This window comes from Spermophilus citellus (genome assembly GCF_964194105.1).
Source record: "Spermophilus citellus genome assembly, chromosome: 13".
NCBI classification, from domain to species: domain Eukaryota; kingdom Metazoa; phylum Chordata; class Mammalia; order Rodentia; family Sciuridae; genus Spermophilus; species Spermophilus citellus.
In genome coordinates this window covers 93,774,603-93,790,338 of record NC_138193.1, presented here as the reverse complement: position 1 = coordinate 93,790,338, position 15,736 = coordinate 93,774,603, and the positions used below count along the sequence as shown (strand labels likewise).

Below are 15,736 nucleotides of genomic sequence, written 5' to 3'. Positions count from 1 at the left end.
TTTTTACAAGGTTATTGAGTTATTTAAAATTTTAGTTCCTACTAGAATTTTGGCTATACCAAAACATTGAATTTAGAGATGAAATGGGCATTTTTACATCTTCATGCTTTCAATTTTCTTTTATCCAGTCTTCTTTTATGTCCTTAAATAGTTTAAAAATATTCTTCATAACTTTTTTTTTTTTGCAAGTTTTGGGTTAATTCCTGGATATTGTGCTTTAAAGTTTTATTGCTATGGTGAATGGTCTCTGATTGTCTATTGTATTTCCTACGGCTTGCTCCTGGTGTAAACTATTGATTTTTATAAATTGATCTAGTACTTGACAACTTTGCTAAACTAACCTATTACTTGTAGTGTGCGTTGATTTTTTGGGGTTTTACATGCTGATAATTATATCATTTGCAAACGTGATAGGAAGATTTTAGGGGTTGAGTAAGTGCTCTGCTCTTTTGCATTTAACTACTTCTAGTTGTGCTCTCATCTGTACTCTGGATTTTGTCAGCAAGGTGTCTGTTTGGTTCTAAGGTCTTGGTCCCCCTACAGTCAAATTATGGAAATGAGTTCTTTTCTTCTTCCTGTGAATGAAATCCTGCCTAGTACCTGCCCACAGAAGTGCAGGATGCTTGCCCTCTTTTGCCTATTTCCTCTAACTCCTTTCTCAAAGTGTGGGGTTCTGACAGCTGCTGAGAACTTTTCTGAAGCTAACTGAATTTCTGAGTGATCCCTACTGCTCTATGCAGCCATTTCTGGTTTCTTACAGCCTAGAAGGACACTTATATAGGTGAAGCAAACAGTGACTCAACATATGCTTTCAGATCAGACAGGCTTAAATTTGAATCTCATTTTTGTCCCAGAATACATGAAGAAAGTTATACAGCTTCCCAGAGTCCATTTCTCCATTTGAAAAGTGAAGACTAATAAGATCTGGTAGGTAAAGTGATACACAGTGGACATTCAGAAGTTGCCTTTTCTCTACACTGATATTGACCACCACTGTAGACCCCTTCCTTGGTTTGCTGCTATATTGCAACTTCAGCAGCTGCTGTTGGATCATATTCCATGTGCCTTTCCAATTGATAGTTCCAGCTCCAAGTTCTGGCTCTGTATCATTGTCCAATATCATTCTTGATAACTGAACAATACCTAGTTCTAAGACTTTGTGAGGGGTTGATGGGGTGGTTCCACGGAACATGAGTCCACTGGGTACTTGTATTCATGATGATGGGCAGGGGAGTAACTCTAGTTTTTGAAATAAAGAACCAGGTGAGTTAGGGACTCTTTCTGGTGACATGGTGTCCTGGGAATTAGTCTATGTATTGTATGATGTTGGGTGTAGCAGAAAAAGCCAGTGATCTGGGTGGTTCTAACAGAGACCTTTGTTAGAGCTAATAATGGCTCAGCTAGCCACACCCTGTCATCTACTAATAGTATTAACTTAGAGGGATGATTTAAATCAGCAATAAAAGCAAACTGAATACTTGTGGAAATTTCACCAACAGCTCCTTCTGTTACAATAGATCTTTATGAGTTTCTGTGACAATAGTCCTCATTTACAGTTGTTTAAAGTTCACCAAAGGCAGACTGCCTTCCCTCTTGTAACCAATTGAAGAGGGAGGTGGGTAGGTTAGACAAGAAAAAAGTATTAGGAAAACAGGGAAAGGGAGGTGGAGTCCTCATAGGGAGGAGGAAGTATCTGTGTCACATTATCTCTGAGAGTGCATGAAGATGCAGAGCCTGCAGGGATAGAGAAGCTGGCAGCTGACCAGGGATGTGGGATGGTGATGGTATTTAATATTGCATAAGCACCGTGGGTTTTAGTTGGCAGTGTGCTCCACCCAATTCAACAATGTGATGTGACTACTACAAACAACCACTTTGATATTTTGAGCTATGTTCACAGAAGCATAGGCGTAGAAAGAGGTGGCAGGCTCACTCCTCTCTGCATTCAACAGGCCACCCATTCATTCCTGAGCATCACATTTAAGAGGGCTCAAGACAATCTGTGATACATCCTGAGGACTCCTTCAGCATGCTGGTGAGTAGGTTTGTAACAATGTTATATAAGTCACAGCCTATGAGACAGACAGTGCTTAAATTGGAGTCAGACTTGATCTGAGTTTCCAGGGTAGAAACAACCAAAAGAGGAGGACTGGCAGGGAGCCAGATGTTAGCTCCCAAGGAGGGAAAAACATTTCCAAAAAGCTGGTCCGAGACAAGTTGGCTATTTTATGAGATAGTGAGTTTTTTGTTACTGGAGGTGTTCAACCATAGCCACTGTGGGAGATGTTCTAAGAAGGAATGAAGTAACTGGAAAGTTTTTTTGCCGCCCGCCCCCCCCCCCCCCCCAATCAATGGTGCTAACAGGAAAAGATGTTCTGGTATGTGGTGTGCACTCATTTCAGCTCTTCCAGAGACACTGGTGACATTCCTTCAGTCATTGATTTATTCAACATATTCCTGCCAGGCATTGTGCTTGGTGAACATGGAAGGACAGCAAAACAGTGTGTGCCTCAAAGAGTTGTTATGGTGTGACGCTATTGACTCAGGCTTAAAAACCTCAGTTGTAGTTTCATTAGGTCTCCGCCTGAAAGGGACACAGGAAAACGTCAACACCTTTCTTTTCACTGAAAGGCAGAACCAGGAGGTGAGTGTCCACAACTGTTAGGTGTCATAGTTTCACCACTTTCAAATTCTTAGGAGATAGAAAAGGAGATCAGGATAATGTAAGTAAGGCAGGGGAGGAGGGAGCAGAGTAGGGGACATCAACTCCTGCAGTGACTACTCCCTTCTCCCCTCTGCCTCCTCACTGCTCAATGTGGGTGTGGCATTGACTAGGGTTTCTACAGCAAGATCTGCAAACAGATAATTGACTGATGGATCTAATCTAGGCGGTGCAGGTCTGCATGCCTACACTACTCGAAAAGGGTGAGACACTGTCCCTGCTCCTAAGAGCAGTGGTGGAGACTCTAGCCCAGGATACGAGTGAGCAAAGCAGGCCAGCCTGGCACAGCTAAGGGCTCTAAAGAGGAGGATGTAAGCAGCGCCAAGAGCTGCTGCACCAAATGTCTGTCCGGCCAGGGGGGTTTCTGGGAGAACTTGGCTTTGCGGCGCTGAACAGATCCCCGCTGCCGCTGCCCATGCCCGGGAAAGTCACGAAGTCCATCAGACTGTGCTGGCGTCGAGGACCCGCCGCGCTGCATGCGGCTGATCTTCCGCCTGTTGAGGGGCGCAGGGGCGCAGGCGGCAGGCGAGCGGGCGCAGGCGCGTGCGCCGGGCTGAGGCCGAGGCCTGCGCGCAGCCGGGGCTGCTGCACTGCGCGCGCGCGCCGACCCGCGTGGGGCCCGGCTCCGGCGCGCGCGGCGCGGAGGCTGCCGGCGGGAGGGGCGCGGGAGAGGTCGGGGAGCAGCGCAGTGGGAGGTTCCGCGGCGGCCACCGGACACAGCCGCCCGCGGCGAGCGCGCTATCGGTTTTTCCTTCGCGCCCCAGCGTCCCCAGCTGGCTCTCGGAGAGGACCTGGAGGAGGCAGGTGGGGCGGGGCGCGCGGGGCCTCCTGGGCCGCGGGTGGGAGGCAGGCTCCAAACCTGGGAGGGCGGCGGCGCGGGTACCGGGAGCTGTTGGCGGTTCAGGGAGGGGGCGCGGTGGCGCTGGGGGCTCTGGAAGCCGCGCGGCCGCCTCCTGTGGACGCTGGTGTCACCCGCTGCAGGGAGGCCTCCCTGGGGCGGCGCGGCCCACAGGGCAGAGATGTGGGGTCTGGTTTCCGCAGCTGTCAGACTGTTTAACTTTAGCGTGAGATAGGTGTCGCGGATTGTGCGGGTCCCGCAGGGCCATGCGGAGCCGGGCAGAGCTGGGTTCTGGCCCACGCTCTGCAGCCGCTGCGGTGGCGGCCGCGGACGCCCTAGGAGTCCTTCCCAGGCGCATTGCTGTGCACCATCCGTCGTGGTTTATCCAGACATCAGCCTCCTTAGGTTTCTCACTCGCTACCCTTACCACCCCCCACCCCTTGTTTATTAAATAGTTGAGAAAACCGTTTGCCCAGTGGGTATTCTAAACTAAACCGTCTGACTTTCCTTCCAGTGCTTTGCTACCTTGGAATTCCTTAATTCTAAATCATCTGCGTTGGTAAGGGAAGTTGGAAGAACACCTGAACTGAGACCTGCCCTAAACAGACACACGTTTTAGCCCGTGTCCTTGTGGATGAGACTGATGGGTTTACAATGTTAGCATTCTTTTGAATGAGATGTGAAGTTTTACACTTCATCCAGAGACTGTCCAAAGGCCATTTGGATTTCAACTGTTCTGAGACAATGTTTTGATACGTATCAGAGGATGATACTCTGAGGGGATACTTATTTTCTGTATGTTTCAATCTAGGCTGTGGCTCATATTGTAATATCATAGTATAAAACAGTGCCTTTGTTATAATAAATACCTTCCTCTACAAAACATTCGTCAGATACTTTATACTTCACTTTCACTTTGACACTTGTCAGTTATGAATCTCCTGCACAAAAGTGAGTGTCTAAATGGCCCAAGAGCAGGTGTACAGGACAGGGAGGGAAAGCAGAGACTTGAAAATGGTAAAAGTCTGTTCCCTACATTTTTATGATGCAAAATCCTCTGCTTCCATCCTAGTTTGCTAATGTGAATATGCATTTTTTTTGTAATGCTTTCATTAGATATGGACTACCTGGGCTGAAAGATTGAATCTTGGAATATGACAAATGTGTTCACTTCTATTTTGAAGAAAATTTAGCACATGGTATACTATTTGTAGGCTTTATTTCTAACATTTTGTGTTTACCAAATATAGTCCCATCAGCAAGACCTTTTAAACAGGTGATAATTATGTGGTGTTTTATTGCTCATAACAACCCTAGTTTTGAAATATATAAATTAGTGATCTTTATAGGATCAGCTTCACTCTTTCTCCTTGTTTAAACCTACAATTATCTCTTTACTAAAAGTCTAACAGTTCCCTCATTAATTATTTATAATAATGCTTCTTGGACTTGCTTAGAGAATTAGCCTTTGTTTTTTCTTGATTCAGGCATCTGTATATATTTTTTCATTTTAGAGAGTAAACTGCACTGTTTTCCTGCTGTTCAGTACAACTTTCTGTGACGAAGTGTTCTTTGTGCACTTGTGCAGTATAGTAGCATTAGCCAAAGACAGCTTGAGCTTTTGAGCCCCTGAGTGGAGCTGAAGCCATGGATGAACTGAATCTGAAATTTAATTTAAATAGCCACGTGTATCTGGTGGCTTCCTAGTTGGACATCACAGCTTTTAATTATTAATGCCCCAGGAATCCTTCACTAACCATCTTGAGTCTGTGCTCATAGTTTGCAGCTCTTCTCAGCCACAGCACTTGTTACAATTACAGTGTAATCACAGCTTTCTCATAGAAATTCAGTGCTAGGCTGGAATCTACATGAGGGCAGAGGCAAATCCACTTTCTTGGCATTTGATAAGCCCAGTTTAGGGCTTGGTAAGAAACAATAAATATTTGTTGAATGCATAACTGAACTTGGAGGCAGGTGTCTTACTTTGATATTCTCTTTAGGGCCTAGGGGTAAGTAAGTGTTCAATGCTATACATACTTGTTTAGTGACTGAATAGATGTTTTGTGGGTAGCAAATGAAAGGATCATTGGAGGTGTGCTTTTCACATGTTAGTCAGTCTTATTTTGGAATCCATGAAAATAAAGTCTCTTGACAGATTGCTGTGGGAAATTGAATGAAGGGCCTTATGATTCTGAAGATCGTGGTTTCCTGTTATTTGAGCAGCTTGAGGATGCTGCTCTTAGCTATATTCTATAAATCAGTGAGGCTCTTTCTAGAGTCCTCTAAGCCCTGAACCACTTGGAAGAAGTTGGTGGACATTTCTTACTACTTCTGTGATGAGGCAGAATCAGGGGGTCTTTGAAAAATCAAAAGATAGTAGAGCCATGTGTGGTTCCTTAACAGTTATTTGTTAAACTTTGTTTCTTACCTCTCAAGGAAGCCTCATAGCCTTTGCAGAATATAGGCCCATATTTACTCCCAAGCAAGCAGAGGGCAGCAAGTAGAAATCCTGAGTTAGGGAGAAGCTGTAGTGTGAGGGAGGGCTGTCCTTGGGCTTGGAGTTGACAGTGTTCGAGGATGATCACAATTAGTTTTCTTTCTGTTTATGTGGCAAGGCTCATGTCAAAATGTTCAGAGTATTGGGTGACAAGTAATTTTGTAGCATCCAAGAAAATTTAAATACCTTCAAAATAATAACAACTTGTTTAGGTTATTTAATATGCAATATCCCTGTTTATATAAATGCATACTCCTTGAGGAAAAAAGAAAGCATCTTACTCTTACCAGTTTCTTCTAGTGTTGAGTCAAATTTGGAAGAAACCCATGCTCAGAGAAATGATGGTTTCCTTGGAGAGGGGTGGAATGATAGAGATGATTAAGTAAGTACAGGGTTGGTTAATCAAGAATAGAGCTCACGTTGAGTAATATCTAGTATGGCATTATCTGCGACTAGATCGAGCTATCATTGAAAAACTTTTTCCCGTAACTTATTCTATTCTTTCTACTGAAAATAATCTAAAATCATTTTCATTTAGTTTCATAATATGATTTTCTGCTTATATTTAAAAAATATATAAGGGCTCAAAACATTTCAGAATAAAGACCTGATGCAAAAGAAACTGTAAAGTTTTTATCTGCATAGTTAAGTTTTACTTAGCATTTCTCTGCTTTCTATGTCATTTCTGAGATGTAGGCTAGGGTAGCACAAGTCTAATTTAGAGCAAATGTATTCTAAGCACTCATGTTTTCTGGGAAATAGAGGTAATAAAAGTGATATGGTTTAAAAGGCATGGCTTTCCATCTTCTGCTAGGATAGAATAAATAGACCCTCGTACATTAAGTGGAACATTCTCAGTAAGCTCTTACATTTGTGAAAGCGACATGATTAATTTTCAGTAAAGTTTTCTGGGATATCAGAAAATAATGGAAACATTCTAAACTAGATTATTTTCATGGGATGAGCACATGGCACCAGCTACTGGATGACAAATGATACAACCCGTGTCAGCATTGTAAGAAGTCCAAGATCCACCTGCAGGGATAATATGCTCTTGTTTGTTACCATGAGTAAGAGGATGTCATCTATTTAGAATAGCTCAGCATTTTAAACTGTTTTTTTACCTATTATTGGGAAATATCTTTTTACCAATTATAGTTTATTATTCTTGAACTCTGTCTAGAAGAGATTATGTATGCTGCTGACTGGATAAGAAGCAGTATGAAGCAATGTGTATTTTACACAACAGTTTTGCTAAGAGAACTGTTTTCCTGTCATAAAAGAGATTCTTAAAGATTGAAGTTGAAAATGTCACTAGCTTAGATATTAAAAGAATTTTAGCATTTTTTTGTGATTGAAGGCAATCATTCAAAATTGCATATAAATAAAGAAGAAATACTTTATTTTTCCCCCTTTCTTTTTCACTTAGGTGGCTTCCTAGAAGATGACCATAGAGGACCTTCCAGATTTTCCATTAGAAGGAAATCCTTTGATTGGAAGATACCCCTTTTTATTTTCAGGTTCTTATACACCAGTTATCTTTTCCATTTCCGCTGCACCAATGCCTTCAGACTGTGGTATGTGACATAACTCTGTTTTCTGTAAACTGGTAACTTGACTTCTGTCTTATGCCCTCTTTGCACTCATAATTTTTTTCTGAAACCATTTGCTCTGGTTTTTATAAAATTGCTAAAGCTTTCCTTTTTCAAAATACAATCGCTTATTGCATTTTCTGCCTCTTAAGCTAAATACTTTATTTCTGCTGTCAGCATTTTTATTATGTAAAAACGTTAATTTTAAGCACCATGATGGATTTAGAGGATTTTATTTTTAGAATGTAATGGTGCTTAGATATCAAGCATTCTTTTGCTATTGATGTATTTATTTTGGTTAAATACACTGAATTGCTAAAAAAGCTGTGTACTAAGGCAAAGACTGCAAGAGACCCTTCCCTGGAATATGGAATGAGATTGATTCCTGTTTAAATTGGTCCATTTAATTCTCCTTTGTAAACTGTAAATTTAGAAGTATCCTAGTTTTTGTCTATTTTGATTTATTTCCTGAGGACTATATTTTATAAGTAGTTGATAAAAGAAAAAGAAAAAAGGAAACCAGGAGGTAAATTTGATAGAATTTCTTACATTTTTAATTTAGAGTTTTTCAGGTAAAATATTGGGTCACTATTTCAAATCGTCTTTGGAGGTAGAAATAATACAATTTTTAAATGTTAGTAGATATAAAGTTATTGGATTAAGAATTTGTCTTTTTACTCATGTTTGTTCTAGTAATTTCTCTTCTCCAAGTTTTCTACATTTTTTTGTATTCTGGTTCTATAGGAGTTTCATACAGCTGTCACCCAAAGTATTACCTAAAACCTGTACCCCAATCCTGGGAGTTATTTGCAGTTCCCCTTGCCCATGGTGCTGGGGATTGAACCCAGAGGCACTCTACCACTGAGCTCATCCCCAACCCTTTTTAATTTTTTATTTTGAGACAGAGGATTGCTGAGTTGCTGAGGCTAGCCTTTAACTTGTAATCTTCTGCCTCAGCCTCCTGAGTTGCTGGGATTATGGGCAGGTGCTACTGTGCCTGGCTTGTTTGCTGCTTTTATAAAAGTTGACTGGGTTTATTTTCAGTTATAACAAAATCATTTATACTGAGGAAACCTTGAACTAAAACCTTGAACATTTTACCTTGCTTATGATGTTTTTTCTATCTTAAATTAGAATCATCTTATTTCCTTTCCTAGACTGTAGGTCTTTGGGATGGAGTAACAGTCACGTTTTATTTTTGCTTACCTAAAGGCTAATATAGCCATTTGTTGAGATTAGTTATTCAACATTTGTTGAATAAATACATTGAATGAAAGATGATAATGAATATAACTTTGTATAACTGAATTCAAACGTTCCCAGTAGTTTTCAGGCCCCAGATTCTGAGAATCTTTGTGGTCCTGTGCTTCTGCTTTTCCTCCCTCCTGGTATAGAAGGACCATTTGCAGGCTCTCTGACAGATAACCATCTAGCCTCTTGCATATCTTCAGTACTTTGAAACTAATGAAATAGTTAATTATTATCATTAAAAAGCTTTAGTTGTAGTAGATTTGTTTTTGAAAATGGACTAAATTATGTCTCCCTGAAACTTTGGCAAACTGGTACAATATGGGACAAACACCTCTTTCTATGACAGCCTTCAAGTATTTAAGATAATTTGAACCTTTTCTCACTCTGTACATCCTTTGGCCACCTGTTTCTAGTTCCCTCAGCAGGTCCTCATTGTCAGGACTTTTAGACTCTTTCCATCCTAGTTATTTTCTTATAAATTGAAGTCAGTGTTCCCTTAAAATGCGGCATTTGGAATTGCATCTGTGGAGCAGACGTTTATCGAGGGTTTCCCGTGTCCTTGGTACTGCCCTACGTGCTGGGTTGCCACAGTGACCAAGACAGATCTTTTTGAAGGGAAGACAGACAATAAACAAACAGATGAATTAAATAGAACAAAAATAGATTGTAATGAGTTCTGTGGAGAAAAGAGATGGGTACTGGGGTGGGGAGTCATCGGGCGGGGTGGCTACTCTGACAGATAACCAGAGTGGGGGGGCTTTTCTGAAGAATCATGAGAGGTTCTGGGGAGAAGCATTCTAGAAAGAACTAGGGGGGAAACGTTGGTGTACACTAAGAATTAATAGAAGACCTCTTGCTGAGAAGATAAGGAGCTGAGGGGCAGAGTGGAGGAGGTGAAGTTGGAGAGAAGTCCGATCATGTAGCCCCGAGTGGTCCCAATAAGATTAAAACCAAGAAACAAACCAGTTCACACAAACCAGGCCTTGGTTGTGGAGCCCACTGTGGACCCTCTAGGTGGCTGCCCCAGGAGCTCAGTGTGTCCTAATGCAAGACAGTTTTGCAATCTTTTGCTTTGAAATGTCTTCAGAGCTAATTCACCCAGAGTACATGCTATAGATGTCATAAACACCATGATGCTTTCTTTAAATAAGAATGGGGAAAATCTTACTCATTTAGGTTACCATTCCTAGTGCTCTTCCTTCCCATGTGTGGACCCAGATTTCCATGGTACCATTTTCCTTCTGCCTGGGGGACCTCCTTTAATTTTCTTATGACCAGTGATGAATCCTGTTAGTTATTTTATGTCCAAAGCATGTTTGTTTCACCTTCTGTTTTGAAAAACAGATTTGCAGGGTGTATAATTCTAGGTCCTTAATTGTTTTCTTTCAGTATTTTAAAGATGTTGCTCTTCGGTGTCCCCTCTTGCATTGTTTCTGATGGGAAATCTGCCATCATTGCTATCATTTTTGTTTCCCTGCATGTAATGTGTATTTCCCCTCCTACCCCCAGATGCTTTTAAGATTTTTCTCTTTATTACTGGTTCTGAGCAATTTTACTATTATGTACCCTAGTATAGTTTTCTTTATGTTCTTGTGCTTGGAGTCTGTTGAGCTGCTTGCATCGGTGGGTTTCAGTTTTCATCAAGTTTGGGAAATCATTATTTCAGGTCTCTTTTCTATTCTTACCAATTTTTCAGAGACCTAGGTTACATATATGTTAGACTGTTTGAAGTTGTTCTTCCATAACTCTCTGATGTATTTTTCATATTCTAAAACATTTTTCTGTGTTTCATTTTGGATTGTTTTTACTAACAGTATCTTCAAGTTCCTTAACTTTTTCTTTTACAGTGTCTAATTAGATGCTGATCTCATCCAGTTTCATTTTCATTTCAAATGGAGTTTCATCTTTTAAGTTAGATTTGGGTCTTTTAAAATGTCATCCACGTCTCTCAACCTTTGAACATTTAGCCTATAGCTATAGTAACTATTTCAGTGTTCTTTCCTATCATAAAATCTGTGTCAACTCCAGCACTGTTTTGATTTATTATCCTCTTGATGGTGCATCCTGTCTTCCTCTTGCCTTGCATGCTTCGTAGTCTTTAACCAGATATCAGATGTTGTGAATTGTACCTGGTTGGGTGCTGGCCAGTTTTGCATTTTTGTAAGTTTTTTTGTTTTTGAGCTCTGTTCTGTGGTTATTATTCCCCATGCCTGAGTACTCTTTTCAGTGCCCTGTGAATTATAGGAATTTTGTTTTTCAGTTTTTCTGGTAGGTGTGAGCACTGATCCTGCTGGGTATCTGAGGAGGCACCTCTGTAGATCTCTGGGGTTCTTGTGTAGCACCCCTGTTTCTTCTGGAACTCTGCCCTGACCTCTTCCCAGCTTGGTTTCTGTGATACTCAGCTCAATCTCCTCAAATCAGGGTATCTATGGGCTTTTTTTGATACCTCTTTCCTGCACTGAGACCTGGAAACTCCCAGGGTAGTAGCTTAGGGCTGTTGAAAGACTCAGCCTGTTTGTTTCCTGTTCCTAGAAGTTCCTGTCTTTCACGGCCTCATGTCGAGTGCTTTAACAACCATTGCTAGCTCCTCTGGTGTTTTGGCTATTTCAGATGGAAGGGAAATATGTTCCCTGTTATTTCTGACATCTTCCCTAGTTCCTCTTTTACCTCACTTCATTTTGATTAATTTTTTTCCAAGTATGGAAGTTTAAAATTTGAATGTAGCTGGATTTTTTTCTAGCCACATTCAAATTTTAAATTTGAATTAAATTAGTATTAATTTATTTCATCATAGAATAGGGATTTATTTATTTATTTTAATTTTTTCTAATTATACATGACAGCAGAATGTATTTTATTTTATTATACCCAGATGGAGCACAACTTTTCCTTTCTCTGCATGTACACAGTGTAGAAGTTGCACCATTTGTGGAATTATACATGTACCCACAGTATCTGTTTCATTCTAGCATCTTACCTACCCCTATGCCCTGTCCCCTCCTCCTCTCTCCTTTGCCCAAGCTAAAGTTTCTCCAGTCTTCCCATGCCCTCTCCCCCAATTATGGATCAGCATCCACTTATCAGAGAGAAACATTTGGCCTTTGGTTTTTTGGGATTGGCTTACTTTGCTTAGCATGATATTCTCCAACTGCAAATTTATCTGCAAATGCCATAATTTTATTCTCTTTTAATGCTGAATAATATTCCATTGGGTATAGATACCATAGTTTTTTAAATCCATTCATCTATTGAAGGGCATCTATGTTGGTTCCACAGTTTAGCTATTGTGAATTGAGCTGCTATAAACATTGATGTGGCTGCATCACTATAGTATGCTGATTTTAAGTCCTTTAGGTATAGACTGAGGAGTGGGATAGCTGGGTTGAATGGTGGTTCCATTCCAAGTTTTATAAGGAATCTCCATACTGCTTTCCAGAGTGGTTGTTTCAATTTGCAAGCCACCAGCAATGTATGAGTGTACCTTTTCCCCCCCCCGCATCCTCACCAGCACTTATTGTTGCTTGTATTTCTTGATAATTGCCATTCTGTCTGAAATTAGAATAGGGATTTAAATGAAGGGTCATGCTGGCTTTAATTGTAGGTAAATTGCTTATTTTCCTTGTCCATTTAAAATGAGATAAAATGAGAATGATAATGGTACCTATTACATATGGTTATTATGAGAATTAAATAAATTAACATACATATGTTCATAGCAAAGTCGCTGGCACCTATTAAACATGTAATAAATATAACCTATTACTGTTTATTATCCAAATACACAATCTGCTATTTTGCAACATTTTTCTCTTTTTTTCATTTTTTGGTTCTTTTTAGACATACATGACAATAGAGTGTATTTTGACATACTGTACATACACAGAGTATAACTTATTCTAATCAGAATCCCATTCTTCTGGTCACATATGATATGGAGTTACATTGGTGGTGTATTCATATATCTGATTCATTCTACTGTCTTTCCTATCCTATCCCCCCTTACTTCCTTTCATTCCCTAATCCAGTGTCTAATCCAATGAATTTCTATTCGTCCCCTCTCTACCCTCCCTTGTTGTGGGTTAGCAACCACATATCAGAGAGAACATTTGGCCTTTGTTTTTTTGTGACTGGCTTATTTCACTTAGCATGATATTCTCCAGTTTCATCCCTTTACCAGCAATTGCCATAATTTCATTCTTCTTTATGGCTGAGTGACATTCCATTGTGTATATATATACTATATATTTTTTTAATTCATTCATCTGTTGAAGGGGTACCTAGGTTGGTTCCATGGTGGCTGTGTCACTATAGTATGCTGATTTTAAGTCCTTTGGGTAGAAGCTGAAAAGTGGGATTACTGGGTCAGATGCTGGTTTCATTCCAAGTTTTCTAAAGAATCTTCATATAGCTTTCCATAATGATTGCACCGATTTGCAGTCCCACCAGCAATGTATAAGTGAACCTTTTTCCTGACATCCTTGCCAACATTTATTGTTACTTGTACTATTGATAATTGCCATTCTGACTGGAGTGAGATGGAATCTCAGTTTATAAGTCTGGAGGGCAGCCCATGAAGAAGACTTCTAGATTTGACCTCAAACTATCTTTAGCTGGTGAAATAAGGTTAGCAGTTTCAGTCTGATGAATTTTCCTGGTTTGTAATTTAAATGTCTTTGGTGATATCATCAGATGTTCTAGTGAACTCTCTGAGTAACTCTCACAGCAGCAGGCATGGAGGTTGTCCATGTTTGAGCTGTTGGAGTGACTTCTTTGAAGTTTATATCAAATTGTTCAGCTTCAGCTTAGAGGGATTAGGGAAAGGGAAGTTTTAGGAAATTGGAAATGCTAGTTTAGAGAGTCTGTCCTAACTAGATATTGGAGGAAATGAGTAATTCAGGATCCAATCAAATTTACAGGTTGGTTGGTAACAAAACATCAAAGATAATGGATAAGATTAGCTAATATGGTGGCTCTTGCCTGGTGACTTGGGAGGTTGAAGCAGGAGGAGCTCAAGTTCAAGGCCAGCCTCAGCAACTGAGCCAAGACCCTGTCACAAAATAAATAAGAAGTGCTGGGGATGTAGCTCATGGTAATATCCAAATGTCCTCATTGGCTCCATAAGTTCTTTAAAACTGGCAATAAGAAACCTTAGATTAGACTCTTTTTTTTTTTTTTTAATGATGGGGATTGAACACAGGGCACTTTACCACTGAGCCACATCCCCAGCTCTTTTTATTTTTAATTTTGAGAAAGGGTTTCACTAAGTTGCTGAGGCTGGTTTGAACTTGTGAAGTTGCTGGGATTATTGTGTACCAGTGTACCCAACTCAGATTAGACTATTAAAAGCATTTCAGGCTAAGTAAATAAGCCAGTTACTTTTACAAGTATGTCCTATTGTAATGAAAACAGATTATTATTGAATGTATATAAATATAGATTTTGCCATAAACATAAATAATATTCGGAAAGAGTTTATGAACTCTGGAAGGGTCAGGTAGAGAGAAAAAATGGGCTTCATTTTTGTTTACAAAAGTATGCTTTACCCAATTGTTGTAAGTTATAGGTCTCAAGAGAAGGGTTCTTTAAATCTGCAAAACAGGGGCTGGAATTGTGGCTCAGCGGTAGAGCGCTAGCCTAGCACATGCAAGGCCCTGGGTTCAATTCTCTGCACCACATAAAAATAAATAAAATAAAGGTATTGTATACAAATAAAGAATAAATATTAAAAAAAAAATCTGAAAGCAAAACATTGAAGAACCAGAAATATTTTGAACAAAGTCACAGAAATTATAATCATCCATCAGTTTGTTAGTCCCCTGTAATTAATTTTTGATTCTGGTCCAGCAGTCTCATGAATCCATTAGTTTTTCATTAGAGGTCTGGAAATTCTTACCCAATCTAATGGTATGATTTTAAAGTTATCAGAAATTTGTATTTGTCTTTTCCCTGAATCGTTTTGCAGTTTTGTATCATAGATGCTTGTCAAAGCTTTCAGGAAGAAATGAGAGCCAAATAATAACTGCCTGTTTGGACAAAAGCCTTAAGGCTATGGGTAAAGATTATGGGAGTTCATTATCATACAGTTGATGAGGAAATTTGGTCATTTCTTTGACACTTTAAGATAACTGGAATCATAACTGATAATATTATACCAGGACCTTTCAAATTACTAAGAATTTCATACCATTTCTGGAACAGTTATTGATAATATACCCATACAAATATAACGTAAGAGGGTTAAGTATGGCCTTTATTTGATAGTGCATCTTGTGCCTAATTGGTTTTACTTTTGCTTGATAATTCTTCCCATGCAAATAAGCTTAATTACTTTAACAACTCTTTCTGTTTGGGGGTTTTGGGTCTTTCTGAAATATCCCAAAGTTAATCTGAGATCAAAAAGTCTTCATCCAGAATTGGAGTTTTCATAAGTTTGCAAAAAAATGTCAGAAGATTCAAAACACTTAATTAAATAGGATCATGGGTACTTAGTTATCTATTTTACCAAAATGACAAAAATTTCAAAGGTAAATACAGAAAGCCATATAGTTGAAAAAAGAGAAAAAGAAGAAGAAAGACAGAATAAAGAGCTTTGGCTCTTTTCATGGAAAAATTTAAGTAACCCAAGACCTGGCAAAGATAACACGAAGCACAGGAAATTATCTTACAAACCCCAGAATCTTTGTTTCCTAGGAGGCCCTCTGAAAAGTTAAATCCAAATTTTAATTTTTAAAAATTTTTTAGATGTTGATGGATCTTTATTTTATTCATTTATTTATATGAGGTGCTGAGAATCAAACCCAGTACCTCATGCCTGCCAGGCAAATCTCTACCACTGA

The 15,736-nt window shown here is 39.7% G+C and overlaps 1 protein-coding gene across 9 annotated transcripts in view; it reads left to right on the top strand.

Moving 5' to 3' along the window:
- Window positions 1–15,736, top strand: part of CLIP4 (CAP-Gly domain containing linker protein family member 4) — a 121,835-nt gene that overhangs the window by 60,497 nt on the left and 45,602 nt on the right. For 3 of the 9 annotated variants that reach the window (XM_081264828.1, XM_081264830.1, XM_081264831.1), the window contains one exon: window positions 7,487–7,634. In XM_081264828.1, coding sequence (XP_081120954.1) covers window positions 7,502–7,634 — 133 coding nt within the window. In that variant the 5' untranslated portion in view covers window positions 7,487–7,501. Of the gene's footprint in view, window positions 1–1,952; window positions 2,036–3,154; window positions 3,527–7,486; window positions 7,635–15,736 lie in introns of those variants that run through there. The other 6 variants (XM_081264829.1, XM_081264827.1, XM_081264833.1 and 3 more) reach the window with 6 other exon arrangements.